General features: G+C 40.2%; 2 protein-coding genes across 5 annotated transcripts in view; one reads left to right on the forward strand and one right to left on the reverse strand.

The window, feature by feature from the left end:
• Nucleotides 1-7,635, forward strand: part of LOC121925736 (alpha-aspartyl dipeptidase-like) — an 8,326-nt gene extending 691 nt beyond the window's left edge. Inside the window, exons 2-7 of the mRNA XM_042458244.1 lie at nucleotides 716-929; nucleotides 1,936-2,015; nucleotides 3,362-3,535; nucleotides 6,202-6,261; nucleotides 7,164-7,246; nucleotides 7,330-7,635. Of these exons, the coding sequence (XP_042314178.1) occupies nucleotides 716-929; nucleotides 1,936-2,015; nucleotides 3,362-3,535; nucleotides 6,202-6,261; nucleotides 7,164-7,246; nucleotides 7,330-7,405 (687 nt within the window). The 3' untranslated portion in view covers nucleotides 7,406-7,635. The remainder of the gene's footprint in view (nucleotides 1-715; nucleotides 930-1,935; nucleotides 2,016-3,361; nucleotides 3,536-6,201; nucleotides 6,262-7,163; nucleotides 7,247-7,329) is intronic.
• Nucleotides 7,636-9,948: 2,313 nt separating this feature from the next.
• NBEAL1 (neurobeachin like 1) overlaps nucleotides 9,949-19,510 on the reverse strand; it is a 125,217-nt gene continuing 115,655 nt past the window's right edge. For 2 of the 4 annotated variants that reach the window (XM_042470460.1, XM_042470437.1), the window contains 2 exons: nucleotides 18,838-18,973; nucleotides 9,949-16,983 (listed from right to left, as the gene is read on the reverse strand). In XM_042470460.1, the coding sequence (XP_042326394.1) occupies nucleotides 16,882-16,983; nucleotides 18,838-18,973 (238 nt within the window). In that variant the 3' untranslated portion in view covers nucleotides 9,949-16,881. Of the gene's footprint in view, nucleotides 18,974-19,510 lie in introns of all 4 variants that reach the window. The other 2 variants (XM_042470448.1, XM_042470428.1) reach the window with 1 other exon arrangement.

Raw genomic sequence — 19,510 nt, forward strand, 5'->3', positions numbered from 1 at the left:
GGGGGGCCCTTTCCTCTGCACAGTTATAGTACTTTGATCCCACTTTAACTCTCAGGACAACACCTGAAGGAATCCTGGGTTTTGCAGTTTAGAGAGGGTACTAATAATTTTCAGCCAGAGCGCTCCTCTGGTCCATCTGACTGAATTGCCAGTCCCAGGATTCCACATGATGCAGACATAGCAGTTAAAGTGGGATCATAGGGTGAAATGTATCATTGTGCTGGGTAAAATGACCCCACAACACTGGGAGTCTAATAGACTTATATGGTAGATTTGATTCACCTCACTATCTCAAGTAATGGAAATGAGTTGCAAGCCCCATATGTTCAATCTAAGTGACCTGGGCTGGATGGAAAGTACTTTTGAGTGGGGTCCTGGCGAGAGACAGGTAAATAGCAGACATGGAGATGATTGTGTGGTATGCTCTGCTGTTTAGATTAGAACCTCTCTCTCTTTCGGTGTGATTGTAAACACACTGAACATCCAGAATTGAATTGGCCATATTGAATCAGTGTGCCAGCCACGAACCAAAGCCACAGAGTCATGGGCTTATGTTCTTATGTCTAACAGCAGGCTTGCAGGAACAGCACAAATGCCCAAAACAAATTACTCTAAACCTCATGTTAGTTAGCATTCTCTGAGTATTTTTCTTTTAGTTTCCTGTTCCCTTCTAAACTTATAAATCCTGTGAAAGGGGAAACTGCTGCTCAATTAGTCTCATGCTCAAGGTTTCATTACAGCACTTCACTACTTGCCAGAGGATATTTATTCTGGTCTTCAGATCGTTTTCAAGTTCCCTGACAGTGCACCACTTCATTTATTGATTCATCTTGAGCCTTTTGTCTTTTCCGTAGGCTATAAGCTAGACAGTATCCATGAGTCCCTTGATCCAGGAGAATCTGTAAGAAAAGCTGAAGCAATATTCATTGGTAAATATGGACTCCTTGTTGATGACTTCTATCCAAGTTGTTTTGTTGCCCTTCTTGATAATGAGAGGATAAGGTACAAAAATACTGTAGTGGTTGCTTAGTAAAGGGAACTCTGGACTCTAGTTCTGCTTTCTCGCTGACAGGGTTGGGACAGTAAGAATGTGAAATAAATTGCTGGTCCTGTGTGTTGGCTCAGAAATGAATGTGCAGCCCAGGCATAGAGAATGTTGTGGGACTATTGGCTATCCTAGCTACAGTTTATGGAGTTACAGTCCAATGACATCTGGAGGGTCCCACATTTACTATTCCTGTGTAGCTGCAATCCCATGAGTAGCAACTGAAAACTAGACTTATGTTGCAGCTTTATGCACATCAGAATGTAGGTATGGACCCACAAAGCTATCTTAAACTCAGTCACCACCACTGGGCCATTTAGCTAAATATTGTCAACACTAACTGTTAACAGCTCTTCGGAGTCTGAGTCAGGCAGCCTTTCCCAGCCCTACGTAGAGTTGCCTTCAACCTTTTGCATGCAAAAGCCCTACTGTTGAGCTACAGAGGAAGAAGTCCTATTGAACTCAGTGGGACTTACCTCTGAATAAGGCTACATCTACACTGCAGAATTAATATAGTTTGATACTGCTCTGACTGCTATGTCTCAGTGCTATAGAATTTGGGATTTTTGTTTGAGATATTTAGCCTTCTCTACACAACAAACTACCAATCCCAGGGTTCCATAGGATGGAGCCATGGCAGTTGAAGTGGTCTCAAACTTAAGGATGCATATGGGTTTGTGCTATTAGGCTGCAGCCCTGTGTACACTTGTGTAATGATATGCAAAGGCTGCATTGCTAGCTCTATCTTTAGACTTTGTCTGGAATATCTCTGTCCTTTAAAAGAATATGGATGCCCCCATCAACTGTTCCCCTAGGGCCAACTATAGGTCTTGTGGGCTTATATGAAGGAACAGGTAAATTAAGACAAACTGGACTCTCTCTTCCTGCAGGTGGCGGCAACACCTTTCGTCTCTTGAAAGCTCTTTACGACAATGGCCTGATACAGCCAGTCAGGAAAAGAGTTCTGGAGGTAGTATAAACAAGTATGAAGGACATGAATTGAACTTACTCCAGAAGTGTGGACATTTTAATTGGTTTTAGTTGCAATGCATTAAGTTAGTTGTGTATTTCTTGTGACTGGCAGAGGGTTGGACCCATCCAACTCCAGGATTCAAGGATTTTAAGTCTTAGGAGAAAACATGAAGAAGCATTTCTCTACACCAGGAGTGGAGAACCTGTAGCCTTCCAGAATTTGATGGGCCACTTTAGCCACCATAACTCACCTTGACCAGGCTGCCTGGGGTTAGTGGCGCATAGACTTCACCAGAGTATGGAGGACCATTTCTTCTTCGGTCTTGCTTTAAATACATTGTGTTCTAAAATACATTCAGCCGTCCTTTAAATTCTGTGAACTGACCATCTAGAGGTAATGCTGATGATTCAGCTGATACTTCAGCTCAGCAGTAAATGTTCAGGGTGGCTTGTCCAGGTTTTTTGTGATGCTCATTTACCACCAACATAAAATGGGGGGATTCTATTACAAAGTTTCAGTGATCCAGGAAAGTAGGACTTCCTCCTCTAAATCTTGTGTATCCAGCAGGGCCGGAGAATATGAGTAAGGAGTAAAGGAATAAGAGCTTTTTACAGATATAGGAGTAGGAGTAACATTAAGGGAAAAAAAATAACTTAATCTGGAGTAGGACAAGAGTAACCCCCAAATCACCACTAGTCCCCATCCCTGGTATCCAGTATCAAATGTGCAAAATCAAACTGCAGCATTTCAGAATTCTTATTTTCTACAAGGATATGCTTTTAAACCTTTTTTTTACAACCCCAGTCTCTAGTGCCCCCCTGCTATTCACTGAGCCACAACTGTTATCATTCCGAACTAGCATGGTCATGGGAAAGGCTGTCATGATATGCAATAAGATAAAACTCTGTCCACCTTATTACAAAGAGCAGCAGCTATGTGTGCAGCAATGAATTTTCGAGTCTTCATCAAGTGCCTTAAAGATGAAGGGAGTGGAAAGAGAGGAAGACCTCATTACAGTGGATAGACTCAAACAAGGAAGCCACAGCCCTATGTTTACAAGATGAGTTTGCAAAATATGACTTATTGGAAAAGACAATATTGCAGGGTAAAGTTGAAGGTAATAGAAAAAGAGGAAGATCACATTACTAGTGGATCGACTTAATCAAAGAAGTCATAGTCTTGAGTTTGCATGACCTGAGCAGGGCTAGTAATAACAAGGTCTCATTCATAGGGTCAGCATAAATTGAAGAATTGACAGCACATAGCAACAACATGAGTGTTAAACAGGCAACAAACCAGAAATTCTGATAACCTGCTTTATTAAAGTGCTCTGTGTCTTACAGGATGGGATCCCATACATTGGATCCAGTGCAGGAACCAATGTAGCAACAATCAGCATCAACACAACCAATGACATGCCAATTGTGTACCCCCCTTCTTTTTTGGCCCTTGGACTCGTTCCTTTTAACATCAATCCACACTACTTGGATCCAGATGTTAACAGCACCCACATGGGGGTAGGTTTCAGATATCTTTACAACAACTGTAGCATTTCGGTGTGCCATTACAGCAGAGGGGGAAGCTAAAACCCTCCAGGTCTTGTTAGACTGTAACTTCTGTCGTCCCTTACCAATGACCCTTGATGGTTGGAGCTAAGAGTGCAAATTCTATAACAACTAAAGTGTCAGTGATTACCTACCTCTGTATTTCAACACAGAAACAGTTATGCTGCACAAACCTTAGAGAAACACATAGGAATTGTCTATATGCCAATGTTGAACTGGGACATGTGTTCTAGTTTTTTTCTGAGTCATGTCACTCACTGGACCAATATTCCATGCAGGTTTCATGTGAGGATAAAAGGAAGGAAAGTCAGAGGAGCTACAAGCAACATATAATTTTAAGTAACAAAATAAATTTGCACTGCCTCCAGGAAGACATCTGTGATAAACTTAGGAAATGGAGCACTAGGAGAACCAAAAACCCAAAGCAAGAAGCACTAAACAATGGTTTGTATGCTATATTTGGAAATGCAAACCATACTTTCAGTTCTAATAATCTGTGGTAGCATAAACCATGGTTTAGTGTAACATCTGAACAGAAGCAACATGTGGCTAGTTAACATTAGGATGGTGAAACAAATGAAAGATCTGGAAGCAATCTGGTGCATTCAGTTGGTGAATAGGATCACTCATGTTTTTTTTAATGTGGGTTAATCACAGCCATGGTAAAGCCCACAGCATTTTCCTTAATTAAAATAGCTATTGCTGCATTTCCACAGAGCAAATCATAAATGTAGTCCTCTGATAATCTTTCCCTCACAAGGCCAGGGGCAATTTGCATAGGTGGAGTGAGCCACAATTTCAGAGAAGAAGAGCCACAAAGACTTATTTTCCCCTCCTCCTGTGCGGACCCAAGTCAGATTCCCTTGTGAAGCCATTATTTGCACTATTTTAAAAAGTCAATCCTGTTAATCTAATTTGAATCAGAATTACAATAAATAACAGTTAAGTACCAGTACGCATGCTTCCTGAGGTAGATGAGGACACTTAAAGCTGCATCCTTATGCCCAACCTTTTTGAAAATAACTTTGAAACCAGGTATTAAGCAGTAACTTTGGATGCTGCAAGTAGATGCATGAATGGGGTCATTCACACTATGAAATAACATGGTGTAGAACCCAGGTTATTTCATAGATATTCACACTCTCCCCGACTGCACTCAGTGCAATTTGCGGGGGGCCGCCCAAAAACCCACTTGACCCAGCGCATTTGGTAGCGGGGCACCTACTGCTTCTTTTTTTGTGGCACCACAATGATTTGGATCTTTGGCAGTGAGAACTCACTACTGGATCGATCCAAACTGTGCGGGATCATTTGAAAATGGTGGTGCCCTCATTTTCAAAATGATCTGACCCGTCTGCCACCTCTTCCTCCACCTTACTCCTCCTTTTCCTCTCCCCTTCCGCCGCTGCCACATCCTCCATTGTCCTCTTTCCTCTCTCCCTGCACCTGCTGCATCTTCCTTTGTTCTCCTCACCCCTCTTTTTCTCTCCGCACTTGCTGCATCCTCCTTTGTCCTCCTCCATCCTCTTCCTCCTTGCTTGGTCCTCTTTTGTCCTCTTTCTCCTCTCTCCTCTTCCTCCTCTTTCCTCTTCCTCTCCCTCCACACTTACCACATCCTCTTTTGTCATCCTTCTTCCTCCTCCCTCCTCTCCCCCCCACTTGCTGCGTCCTCCATTTTCCTCCTCCCTCCCCTCCGCCACCAGCAAATCTCTAGTGGCATTTTATCCCTATTGTCATCCCTCCCTCCTCCCCGAGTGTGAACAGTAATAGGGATAAAGTGCCACAGAGAGATTTGATTGTGGCAATCGTAATGGGAACTTCAGTTTGGGATGGCATTGCCAAGGAGACTCGGATCTCCTTGGTAAAAAAAAGGTAAGTGTGAATGACCTTGCATCTGGTTTTTATGCTGTCAGAGTAACCTGGACAGTAGAGGTGGGGAATATTTGCCCTTCCAGATATTTTGTAATACAGCTTCCATAATATCTTCCCATTGGTTGTGCCAGCTGGAGCTTTTAGGAACTGAAGCCCAAAACATTTGGACGGCTAAAGAAGCAATGTAATGCATACAGTGGGTTAATAGATATAGGCTGTAATCATGGTCTCTCCATTCCATTGCCTGCTGGAGAGTAACATGCCAGAGCATTCATACATTTGTCCAGCTGTTGCCTTTTCTGGAAATAAATTGATGTTTGCTTTGATACAGAAATGAGCAACAGTAGCCCTATAGATGTTGGACTGCAACTCCCATAAGCCCTAGCCAACATTGTCAGTGGTGAGAGATGCTGAGAGTAGAATTTTAGCAGCATTTCGATGACTACCCTACAGCTTCTATCTTACTTTGAGGTGACATTCTGGTTCCTCTCGGAATTGTTTCCTGAAAGCAGAAATACTTTCAAAAACAACTCACAGAACAAAAACATTGTGCTAACTTTGTGCATTTACAGCATATGGTTCCCTGTGACCCTAAAGCACAGGATTTTCCCTGTAGATTGGACTAGAGTGGCATAACTTGCAGAATAAACAGTATTTGATATTTGGAATACAGTATTTGATTAGGTCCTATGACATTTTTGCAATATGCTGTTATAGCTGCTGATAACCTTGTCTCACTGTTGCAGGAAACTCGTGAGAAGAGGATTCAGCAGTACCATGAAGAACCAAACACACCACCAGTATTAGTGAGTGAAATGTTTTCATTCAGGATATTAGTATCCTTGAGACCCACCCCAAAAGCCAGATGATTGTTCTTGATAAATGTTCATTTGAAACACACTACAAAGCCAAATGACCCTTTAGTGTTGCAACATCAATATTGCTGATAGCATAATGACTAAATTATGGGAATGTTTTAAATTGGCATTGCACCTACAGACAGAGCAAAGTGTGACTGGAGAGATTATAAAATGATGAATGAACAGATGGCAGCAGGGCTTATGCATAGCAGGGTAATCAACATGTGGTTTGCCCTACAGCTCCAATCAACCAACCCACCAGATCCAAAGATGGGGGGGTCATGGGTGTTGCAGTCTAGCAATATCTGAAGGACTACCTGTAGCTCATTTCTAGTGAATATAATGCTTTTCTTGTATGTATAAGATGTGAAGTTGTTGGAGAGAAGTGGCAGTATGTAATTACAGATATTTAAGACCCTAGGCAGCTAGATAGTGAGTTGTACCATTGCTCCATCTAGCTCAGTAATGCTGACACTGATTGGCAGCAGCTCTCTAGCTTCTCCGACTTTTCTGTTCTCCCCGAAGATGCTTGGGATTGAATGTCAGTCTTTTACCTATGCAAAGCATGACTTGACCAGAAAGCTAGATGGCTTGTCTCACTGTGGAAAATTAAAACCTGAAACCTGGCAGAGAAGAATCAAACTAGCAAGCTGAAGGTGTGGTTCTGGGAAGAGATTCAGCCTATCCTGCTGTCTTCCCATTGTCCACCCAACTTAGTAACTGTACTCTGAAGGTTTGAAGCACTGTACTCCAGCTTAAATTTGTGCCCCAGCTGAAAAGTGTTTTGGTAATGTTCTTGTGGTTCTCTCCCTATTTTGAATGCACATTTTGTTACTCTTGCCATGAAGGGTTTACGTGAAGGATCACTCTTGCTTGTGGAAGGAGAGAAAGCAACATTGCAAGGAAAAACGGGGGCTCGGCTGTTTGTGAGGTAAAAGAAGGAAATCATTCCATCTCACCATTTGGCACCTAATTCCTAAATGACACTGATTAAACATGTTGTGTTTTTGACAGAGGAAGCACTCCAACAGAACATGAGCCTGGAACAGATTTCAGTTTTCTATTGACTGAAGGCCCTGAGAAGTTGTGATGTTTTTTGAAGCAAATCCTGACAGCAATAATCCAAGCAAGGTCCTGTGCAGCAGAGAAAGCAACGTGAATCCACAAACTCAGGTGTCCAGTACCTACTGTTACCCCAGAACTGGTTCCACAGCTGAGCTGTAGTTTCCCACAGCAGAGGTCAACTCTCTGTCATGGGTAAGATACTGACCTGAATCAGCTCTCAGAAAGACATAGTAATAAAGAACTGCTGTGAGAGCATGCAGTGTGCTTCCTTTTTACTAATTCAGAGCTACTCCCTGGTAGAATGACTTTCAAATCAGAGGTAAGTTTCCAGCTAGGCTTGAGGCCTCTGTAGTAGTGCTGGAGACAAAACCAACAAGCTAGTAGTATGATGGAGGAACCAACCAGCAAGAGCAAGATCTACCTGTTAATCTACTTCCCACTGATCTGGGGGGAAAACAAAATAAAATAAAGAAAATGAACAGAACAATGACGCAAGATTCAATATAAAGTGCACCCTTGGTATCCACTGGAGTTTGGTTCCAAGACCCCCCATGAATACCAAAATCCATGGATGCTCTAGTCCCATTAAATACAATGGCATAGTAAAATCATGTCCCTTATATAAAATAGCAAAATCAAGGTTTGCTTTTTGGAATGTATGTATTTTTGAGTATTTTTAAGCCATGGATACTTGAATCTGTGGATAAAAAAATCTGTGGATACAGAGGGCTGACTGTACTTCCAGTAATAGTAGACTGAAAGAATTGCATCTCTAGAGAACTACGTGGTACTGTGCTCCTCCTTCAATCAGAACCCAGATGCAATTCCAGGGCTGATCAGGGGCCAGGGAGATAGAACTGTGCCCAGCAGTCCTCCAGCTGTCGATGTACATCAGAGTGGGTGCTTTGCAGGAGGAAGTACTGGGTATCTCCTTCCACAAGGTCTGAAAAATACATACACAGGCATAACCTCCAGTCACGCTTACCTGTGCCACCAACTGGATGCCTGCCTTTGACTACTTGGGTTAGTCAGCCAGTGGTAGCCTCCTGGGCCCTTTGCCTGTGAAACCACACTCTCAGTTCCTCCAGTAAGGTTTTGGCCTTCCTTCTTTCAAAACCACAAGTTTTGTCCAGGTAGGACAAGATGAGAGGTTGTGGGAGAGTGTGAAAGAAAGAACATGAAGATTATACTGATGTGTCTCCTTGTTGAATGATGACGACTCAGGATGTAACAGCTCTGGAAGAAAAATGACAGGTATATCCACACTGCAGAATTAAAGCAGTTTGACACTGCTTTAACTGCCTTGACTATCCTACAGAATCCTTGATTTTGTAGTTTGGTGAGGCACCAGAGCTCTCTGACAGACAAAGTGAATACCTCGCCAAACTACAATGAAATCTTTTTTGTGTATGAGATGGCTACCAGCTGTGGTAGAAGTTGGGTTGGCTAAAGTAGAAACCTTGTGTGCCTGGGACTGAGCTATTTCATCCTTTGTTGACTTCATGCACAAGCCTGGCTTTCCTTTTCAAAATGGTGGCTCTCTTCATTCTAGTCATATGTTTTTATTGTCACAAAGCTTGTGCCTCACTCTTTTGTCATGGAAAATACCTCTGCTATACTGATGCTAGAAAAAATAAGATGTGCAGAACTTTAGAAAGCCTCTAAAATTTTAGGGGAAAACATCACTTGTACGGAGGTCTTTCCCCCTAAACGGCTGCAATATTCTTCTCTTGCTCCTGAGTACTAGCCCATAGTTTCTTCATATGCTTTTGTCTCAGATCATGCTAATACTTATGAGGGCAGAGTAATGAGGAAGCAGGGAAGAGGTTTAGCCTCTGATCACCAAGCAAGCAAGTTCTCTTTCTGGCTTCAAGTATATGGAAGGCAGGAAAGGAACACAGTACACATCACTCTTGGTGTATGAAATCTCACTCCTAAAACAGCTTGCAGTGTTTCTTAGTGGCTTAATTTGTGCCTTCCCTAAGTCAACTGAATTATTGGCTACACCATGTGGTACTAAGCTCTCTGTCCAGCAGCTGCCACAGTTGTCCTTTCCATGAAACCATGGCTGTGCTCCATTTTTTTCCTCAGCGGTGAAGGGGATCTCATCTAGGAAGAGACAAGAGGGCAGGAATTCCCTATTTCCTTTTTTTGGGGGGAGGGAAGATCTTCCCCTGCCTGCAGCAGGAAAATTTGCTGTCCCCAATTGATAGCATGTTGCTTGACATGGTATATCCATATAGATATATGAATAATACCAAACTGGAATTATGTCATGTGTCCAGCCCTGTCTACCTAGTCCACTTTCTGTCACCCCACCTCATTTTAAGTGCCTGCTGTAAGTATCTATAATGATTTATTGGGCATATGACTATGGAGGCACCAAGAATGGATCCCATTGATTCCATCCAGTTCTACTCTCTCTCTAAAGCTTCTTGAATTGGCTTTGCACTTGGTCCCATGCTTTGGAATGGAGAAAGGAAGTACTTGCAGAACCCATTGGTGCGAGGAGTCCCTTGGCAGGACACATCGTTCTTCTGGAAAGCAAAAATCCACCACCATGTTCAATAAGGAACAAATCATCTGTCTCATTTTTTATTTAATTGGCTTCAGGCCTTTCCGTTATATACAAACCCAATTTGACAATCCATTTTATGTACAAAGTAAGCAAGCATTTTTAAAAAGTTAAATTACAAATTGGTAAATCCTACAAAGTGCAAATTTAAAACATTTTCCACCATGCTGTACAGAAACAAACCCAATGTTAGCCAATATACATACATACAAGCTTAAAATTATTAAATCTTACCAACATAAATTTTAAAATAATACAAACAGTATATTATTTAAACTCCAAAGCACCCAAAAAATGGGAAAGGTATTGCACAGAAGACTAACAAATATTTTGACTTTACATAAAAGCTAGTTGAAACTCACTATATCAAAACAGGTCTAAAATCTGAAGGCATTTTTTGGCATTAAAACCCCTTTGTAATCAATCGCAATTTCACTATCAGAATAATCAGTATAAGATTATAATTGCCTGTATATACTTAAGGCTTAGTGTTCCATTTTTGCCATTAAGTGTGGTGTTTTAAATAAATGCAGAGGCACATGTAAAGTGAATTGTGTTTTCTGTGTGGTTTAGAAAAATTAAGTTTAAACAGCAGCATAATTTCCAAGGCAAGTTGCTAATTATAGAAAGTAGTGTTTTTATTATTATTTTTACAAAACTTTTGTTCCCAATTACTCAGCAGCAGAAACTACAAAGGTTGCCTTCTTGGACTATAATTCCCAGACTCCACTTGTCGTGCTCTTGGAGAAAGTAATTTCTCCAAGCTTCATTAAGCAGTACAATCTCTTCCATATTTTCCCCCAGTGGCACTGCAGTGGGCAAGGTAATTTGAGAGTAACAGCAAAATGGCACCACAAGTTATATCAACAACAGTTGCTGCCTTTCTAAAATGCTGTAGGTCCAATACTGCCAGCTTACATGCACTGATCCAAAATAACTTCCTACTACTTTCAAATATTTAATACCCTCCAATTGAGAAGTCTCACCAGCATATTAAATGTCATGAATCATTTGGTCATCATTGACAAACACCTCTATGCAAGAAGAGCACCTGGTTCCACAGCAAGACCCATATCACTGGGATAACACATGATGAAGCAGAATTACACATGAATACAAAATGTATACATATTATACAAATGCGTATTATATAGCACATGTAAGACTACAGAGCTCCGAGTTGCCAGTCAAACCTGGACAAAAAGCATGAAGACTCCATGGCACACTGCTAAACACATTAATGTGAAGGCTGATTTGAAGTTGTGGGAAATGACACGATTTAAAGATTAAGATATTATCATCTGCAACAAACACATCAAACCAATGTTTTCCTTTGTCCCTCTTTGTGATCAAACTTCACAGAAATCATGCATAGTAAATCCGTTTCCACTCCCAGGAATACAAAACATGCTAGCCCCCATCGAAAACAAAGTGAAGCATGGTTAATCCTTTTGATTTTAATCGGCTGACATCCAGTTAACTAGTCAGATTGTGGTGGATGTCTTTAATATTTCATTGCTGCCTTTGTCAGCAATCGGAAGAGTAAGTAAAATGTAAAATGTGGTTATTCATTGTTCTAATAAAAGTCTTGGCTTTTCTTTTTGTAAAGGTTAGCAATTTAGGATATTAATTAGTGTTTATTCGCATCATAGTGTTGTCTCTATCTCTCTCTGATAAACAAAATGTTCATAACCTCTGGCAGACAGCTTTCATGTAATAACATTGATGGGCAACCAGTGGTCCTCAAAAATTTTTAAGATTGCCTCTCACCACTACGGGCCAGGGCTGATAGGAATTGCAATCCAGCATCTGGAAAGCTGTATGTTGCCAAAGTCCCTGATGCAAAATGGAATAAGTACTTTCTGTACCATATTTTTACCAGATAAATATGTTTCTGCAAACCGCATCCATGTACAAAAGGAGAATTCATAATATGCTACAACTTAATGGAAAGACAGATCGGCAGAGGAAACCTCAGAAGGGAATACCAGTCTGAAGTGGAGCAGAGAAGGTAGACACACACCTTTCAAAAGGATATGTGTCAAAAAGTAGAGACTTCCTGCAATACTCTGATTCTAGGCAAGTCTCTTTACACCATAACTATTGCTAAGCCATTGCTGGAGTGCTGCATTTGTCAAGGTAACAAGAATGAGGGGAAGAGAAAACACTTATGAAAGACACCCAGCAGTTGGTGTTTTAATCCTTCTCATACCAGCCAGTTTTCTCTTACACATCACCACCCTGCACTGATCCCACCTAATAGATTCACTTCCAGCTCTGGAACTTGATTAAATAAGAACCATTTATAAAGAGGTAGAATGGTTTTGGCATCCCCATGTCTGCCTGCCTGCCTGATCTCTCCTGCAGTTTTCCAGTGACATTGCAAGAGAAATGGAGGGTTGGGGAATGCATGTTATGCCAGAGGAACTTGCTTCCATCTAAGTGGAGTGAACCCTCCACATTCACTGGGGTAGGGGCACAGGACCCTTATGAATGTGGAAAAACAGCAAATAAAAAAGCCCCCACTATTTTTCTTAACCTAAGGTAACATCACTCTAGGAACCTCTAGGTCCTCCAGTGCACTTTTTGACACACATTGACCATGGAGACATACGCGAAGACCTAGAAACTCAGAGAGAACATATTAATCAAACCCATGAATAATCAAAGCCGCAAATGTGGAGGGCCAACTGTATCTTTAGGACCAAAGAGTGACCATGTATTTGTTTTACACTCACTCACACACATAGCCCCCCCCCCCCCCACAGGCACACAAACACAACATTAAGAGACACATCACTAGGCATAAATTATTTTTGGAAGTAAACTCTTTTAGTTTATACTTTGAAGCTACTTATTTGTGGGAAAGAATCCTCAGATAATCTTTGTACAAAGGCAGATACATCACATTATGTCACATAATATACATGCTGTATAAGTGGCTTTCCACACACACACACACACACACACCCAAAAACCACAAACAAAAAAACAGTTCATTGGTATTTAATTTAGTTGTCACTTTTTATGCCAGCAATTGAAATTTTGTCATTATTTTTATGTCCTACTTATCTGGCTAAATGCAACTTTGGTTCTACTAACAGCAGCTCTACTGAATTATAAACAATTATGTTTAGATCTAGGTAGAGCAAACAATGGGTTATTATTTTAATTATTAGTTTAATACTGAATAAATTATTTCATTTTTTGAGAAAGCACATAAGTAAGTAGGTCAAAAGGCATTAGAAGTATTAGAAAAATGGTCAGTTGGCCATAGTCAGGTGGTTGTTTAGCTACCCTGACTCCCTTTTTAAGTCACAGACCTATTTTTAAGTTAAACAAATCAGTCCTATCATGTGCATATAAAATAATGTTGATGGCTGCCACTGTCTGCCCTCACTAAAAGCCAGTTTAGGACCAAGAAGGGCCATATTCTAAAAACAGTTTTCAATAATGATAATGGAATCCAGTCAAGTAATGGAGCCACTGAATTCCACTTGCTTGGCCTTGGCTACAAATCAGGGACCAAACCTTTATAGAATTAAAGCACTGCACATAGATATTGTTACATAATACTGAGGGGGAAAACATGCCTCCGCCTTCTCAAGCAATTCCATACGTCCTATACTCAAGTCTTACAGACTGTATCCAACATTTCTGCTCCATGAATGGATGTGTACTTATGGAAGGGGTCCTTTCTTGAGTCCAGTGGCACTGTGAATGGAAACATCTTCCTTTTTTGGAGGATGTTTGATTTGGTCCAACATGTTTATTTGTTGACTCTCAAATGCGAGGTGATTCATTAGCTACTTGAACATGAAGAGGGGCTGGAGAGGGACATTATTCTGCGAGACCTCTGCACCCATTTAAGGGAGAAATATATATAGAAATTCCCCACACTTTGCTTTCTGGTCTGAAACGAATGTAAATTTGAGTTTGTCAGCTTGAAACTTTACTGACATTAGAAACCGTCTGAAATACAGTACACCCACTTCATATATACACTTACAAGGAACCATTAACATAATGCCCTCAAATAGCTCCTTTAATTAAATCACCATTTAAAAAAAAAAAACCCTAATTCAAGCTACAATCCAACACCAATCTATACTCCTTGAAGTATTAAAATTATAATAAACTACATTCATAAACCGTCTGAACACTTCCCGGTTATCTTTGGTATTGTTACTATACTGTTTTCAATTTAGAGTTGCTTCCACATCTATATGTTGAAATTCAGTGTTGTGTGAAAATTCTATTGCTCCCTTAAAGTCACAGCTGACCTCTATAATGAGCAGTTAGCAAAACTGATGCACATAACAATTTATTTCAGTTTTTCCTCACAGACAGCAGGAAAAATATTCTAATCGTAATCATTTGACATCCAAACTAGGTTTCTGGAAGATTTTTTAAAAGAGATACACCACTTACAGTGCAATCATCTAAAGTACATCCCATTAATTTCAATAGGGCTTATACCCACTGTAAGTGAATTCAAGATTGAACCTTTAGATAAGCGGAAACCTCAATGTATGTATTCTGTCTACTATAAGAACAGTGATTTTGTCCTAAAGGAAGAGAGACAAGTGTGTTTTATAGAACCTGCCTTCTTCAGCCTGGTGAACTACAGCTCCCACCACACCAGCCAGTGTGGCTAATAAAAGTTGTAGTACAACACTTTTGGAAATTTTCTAAACACCTCTGCCTAAAAATTTAATGACTATCCCCCTGCTTTTTTGTGTGTGTTTCTTCTACAAAGCAGCCACTTTTTAGCCTTGAAGCAAATTTGCAAAAAGTGGTAAAGCCATTTTCATAAAATTGTCAAAGCAGGGCACTGACATATAGTAATACAGTACACTATAATAAATTACCAATGATCTATATGAAACACTTTTTAAAACTATACTCTTCTCACAAGTAAAACACACAAAAGAAGTCCCAACCAAACAACCATTTTTTAAAAAAGAAAGCATTTTGCAGAGGTCAGAATTCTCCCGTTCAAATGCTACTACTAAAATGTTGTCATTCCCCATCCCATCACATAAGGACCTACAATTGATCTCAGATACGTTTTCACTTAGAACTACCACTGTACAGAAAAATGTGTGCTGGCAACTGTGAAATGTACAGCCAAAATAAACTATAAAGGCATGTAACGCTTTGCTTCCTCTTATTTGTTGTTCCCTCTATCTCATATATCCTTAAATCAAACTCTGTTAGTGCACTATGACTCTTTGCATGAGGCCTTCTTCCTCATGAAAAGCTAACTACCATAGTTAGCTACAGCACCCATCACACTTTTGGGTAGGCATTATGGGATTTAGTCCCAAAGCCTCCAATAAGTAAACACCACTGTACAAAAGAGTACATCTACCAGGCAAAATAATTACTTGGCCATTCACTGAAATCTTTTCCCACACCCTCATCTCACATACCTTTTGCATATGCAAGCTCAGACTCAAGAGGAAAACAAAACCCCAACCTCTATGAAAATCTCTCATTATGGACTGGCTTTAGATATATGACACACACACACACACATGCACACACACACACCATCATTCAATTTCTTCAGTCCAGTTTTCAGAGGTAAATACCTGTTTCATCTACCTCAGGATACATTATCTTTTTTTTCTCTAATGCTGCATTTAATACTCAAAAAAAGTTTTCATTAATCTGGGAGCTGAATTGTGTTTTGCGGAAATAAATCACAATAGCATGATATGAAGAGCATCATGCAGCTCTCTCCACTTCTGGTATGCATGCCATTCAGTCGCATGCATTAGCAAGCCAGCATGTGACAGTAAAACAGTGCAACAGAGACTCTTCCTGAGAAACCATTCTGAGTGGAGAAAGACAATATGATAGTAATGCAGCTTGCAGCAAACAATAAAAATGTTCACCTAAATCAGTGGTCCCCAAACTATGCCCTTTAACAGATTTTGGACTTCAGCTCCCAGAAGTCTCAGCCATGTTGGCCAACAGTCTAGGATTATGGGAGCTGAAGTCCAAAATCCCTTAAAGATCACTGATCTAAATAATATACTGACTTCTTCAAATTCCTGACCCGTTCAGTGTAGCATGTTTGCAGGCCTATTATACACAATTCAGATTTGTCAGACTAAGGAAGGTTCAGAGTGAGAAACAGAGTTTTAAATTTATTTATTTATATCAAATAATTTGAAGAAATTGGCTAAAATGCAGAAGACTATGTAGGTCATATCTGGGTGTTAAACTGGAAATTTTGCTGCTGCTTTGGGGGTGGCGGGACACAACAGTAACTTTCCTGTCTCCAAAGACATTCACATATGAGAATGGCTTAGGCAGTGTGTTTGTAAGAACTGTTATTCAAGGGGGAGGGGAACAGTACCTAGCTGCAAATACCTAATCTGTGCTCTTGTGAATAAGAACACTGGACAATGGCCTTTATCATCTATAAGTTACAGTGAATGGTAGCTCTCTGGTGATGTTGATGTTCAGGTCAGCAAGCAAGGAAACTCAACAAATGACCAAAACCTTGCCTTAACAATGGTGATTGTTGACCTAAAGATATTTGCCACATTCCATGCCAAATGGCCAGAAAGTTCAGTTGTCTTGATTTTCAGGTAGCCATTATATATTTCTAGGATGATTACTGCGACAAGTGAATGCCAACATCTATTAAATCTTTTCTCTTTCCTCTAACTTCTGTGTACCTGTGCATGCACAAACACACACTCAGTATATTTAGTGCTGAATTAGATTGTTGCTTCTGCTTCTGGTATAGTTACAAAAACAACATATGCTATTATGCCAATTTGCATATCTGCCTGTGGAAATTGTGCTGCTGCACCAACATAACTGAGAAAGTTCAGAGATGTGATTGAAATATGATCAGAAGATTAAATAAATTTGTGGAATCTTTCAAGAGAAGGCAGGATCAGAAATCACATGGAATCTTGAGTGTTATATTCAGTTTCTCCTGATGAAATCTGGCTGATCCGTTTGCTTGAACCCCATAATTTTCGAGAGAGTTGGCCTGCGCGCATCTGTTCAGAGTAATTCAGAGAAACAAAAAGGAAGGGGGGAAGCGGATAAAGGGGATAAATTAAATAAAAACTTCAGACGATTCTGGAAAAGCATATACAGCACAAGATACACCGCACATGTACAAACAAAAAGGCAATTTATTCTGGTAGTGTTTCAACACTTGGAAAATTCTGGAGCAAACTAACAAGCAAAACAATGTGGACGTCTCTGTTGTACGTTATAACTGTTACGAGTCACATTGTCAAGTGGTTTTATAAAGACTATGTGTGCTATTTCTTTAAAATGCTCTGCATTCTGAAGAAAGGGGAATTGAGGCTATTTTGGTGCTTTTTGAATTACGTTTAATAATGCAAATAGGGAAAAGGCACCATATTAAACATTCCATGTAGGGTTGCTATTGCAAGTGAATGTAATAGGAAACAAATCTTGCTAAACACAATGGGACATATTTAGACATGCACAGGACAGTGCTTAGAGAGAAAACAAAGAATTTGACAATGTTTTGGGGTGGCAAAGGTTGGAGAGGAAAACAAAATGTGATTCTGCACAATAGCAATGAGAAAAGGAAAAGAAAAAATTGTCATGATGCCAATTTGATACACACATTTAAACTGATCTCGAGTGAAATAATCTGTGCATAATAGAATCTATTATGAAATTAAATAAATAAATAAGAAATGAGAGACTTTGCCTACATCCACAATGGCCCAATCAGGCTGGTGCAGTTAGAGAGACATGACTTTCTGAGATCTTAACAGCACACAGAATCTTTTTGGCAAAAATGTCATTACGTAATTGCTAACCGACACAGCAGTGCAGTGCTTGGGGGCTTTTGACTTTCTCAGAACTATGGCTTGGGCCCATTTAGGTTTTGGATCAGAGGCGATCAGTGCAAAAAATGTTCAGAAATTTAAAAGTGCTTGTCTAATTCCCCCAGTGTGACACTTCAGAAACAAACTGTAAAAGTGTTTACGTGCTCCTCAGGAAAAAGCGCAAGAAAATTCTCCGTTACTTCCTGGCCTCTTCTGATGAAGTCAGTGCAGAGGTTTGCTGGAGTTAAAAATATACTCTCTGAGGCTTCACTGTGAAATTAGACGTTTTCCCACAGAAGATGTTGGTTAATTCCAATGGTTCAGAAAGCCTAAATTTGCATCTTTCCTCAATGGCACTGGAGGACTTTGGCACAGTTGTTCTAAGAAATACTTTCAGTGAGACCCTTTTGTGCAGTAGGGCTAAAGTGCAGGCCTAGTGAACACTGTGCAGTGGGTCCATGCATCCGACAACTTTCTATTCACCATACAATCCCATAGTAACATTTGCCCTTCTCATAGGTGTAGCAGCAATCAATATTTAATTACGTTTTTAAAGATCAAACCTAAAACAATTAAACAAAAACCAAAAGAATATTCCAGAAGTAGCCCCAAAGAGTCTAATTCAGTGTTCTTCCCAAGGTCTAATGTCATGAGCTGTAAATAGTGACAATGTGTTAGTTTTTAGAACGAAACTGCTTTAGGACAGACAGCAATAAGGAAGTTCAGTTGGTTACTCAAGCAAGCAAGCACCAGAAAGTACCATTAACATACCCAGCTTAAGCCAGCATGATCTGTACATTAGTCCAGGCACACATGAAATTTCCCCACACTTTCCGCTTCTATGCTCTTTGCTTCTAGTAAGGGGGGCTCTGTTAAAAAGAAACTACAGGAATATATTGGGAATTATTTCTTCCCTTTGGGAAGCTCAGGATTGCTCTGAAGTTTGCCCTGCCAAAGAGGTGATCGCTTGCTCAGCTGGAAAGCAGAAATAAGCGAGCTTCCCACTGTGCGGTATAGCAAGTTCTTGAGGGTAGGTTTTACCTCGGCTGGTTTTCCAACACCAACGATAATCAACTTGCCGTCCTCGAGGCCCACCAGAATATGACTGAACTCTTTGGTAACAGAGAGACAGCGAATAGGTAGTCGCATGGCTAAGGGGGAGACACTAAGGCCCAAGCTGAAACAAAGAAACCAAACATCCTATTACTTTATAGCAGGCAGAAGAACTGTGCTGAATGTGTATTTTGTGGAGACAAGTCAGAAATATGGAGAACAGTGACACCGAACAAATGCCTGGCATAGAGGTAATATATGTCTGAAAGAATCATTTTTAAGATGCAAATTCAAGTTTTAAAAAATGAGGAACAGCTTTGTTCAATTTACAGTTACAAAATGTTTTATTGGCACTATTGTTGTTATTTGTATATCTTGCTTGTAGCCCTCCTTTTCCCCACAATTGCCATGTAAAGTGGCTTACAATATGGCTGAGGAAAAAAACAGATACAATTGTAAACTAAGTCATAATGGTAAAGGAAGAATTAAAACAACAACCAAATTGACAGCCGTTTAAAAGCATACAAAAATGTGATCAGGTTGGCTCTAAAGTTGGGCCCCCACTCACACAACAGGGCTATCTTGAGCTCACTGAAGAAAAGGCAACATAGAAATATAACTAATAATAAATTACATATGTTTCTATTTTAGTACCTTAATT

This window comes from Sceloporus undulatus, chromosome 1 (genome assembly GCF_019175285.1).
Source record: "Sceloporus undulatus isolate JIND9_A2432 ecotype Alabama chromosome 1, SceUnd_v1.1, whole genome shotgun sequence".
Lineage (NCBI taxonomy): Eukaryota > Metazoa > Chordata > Lepidosauria > Squamata > Phrynosomatidae > Sceloporus > Sceloporus undulatus.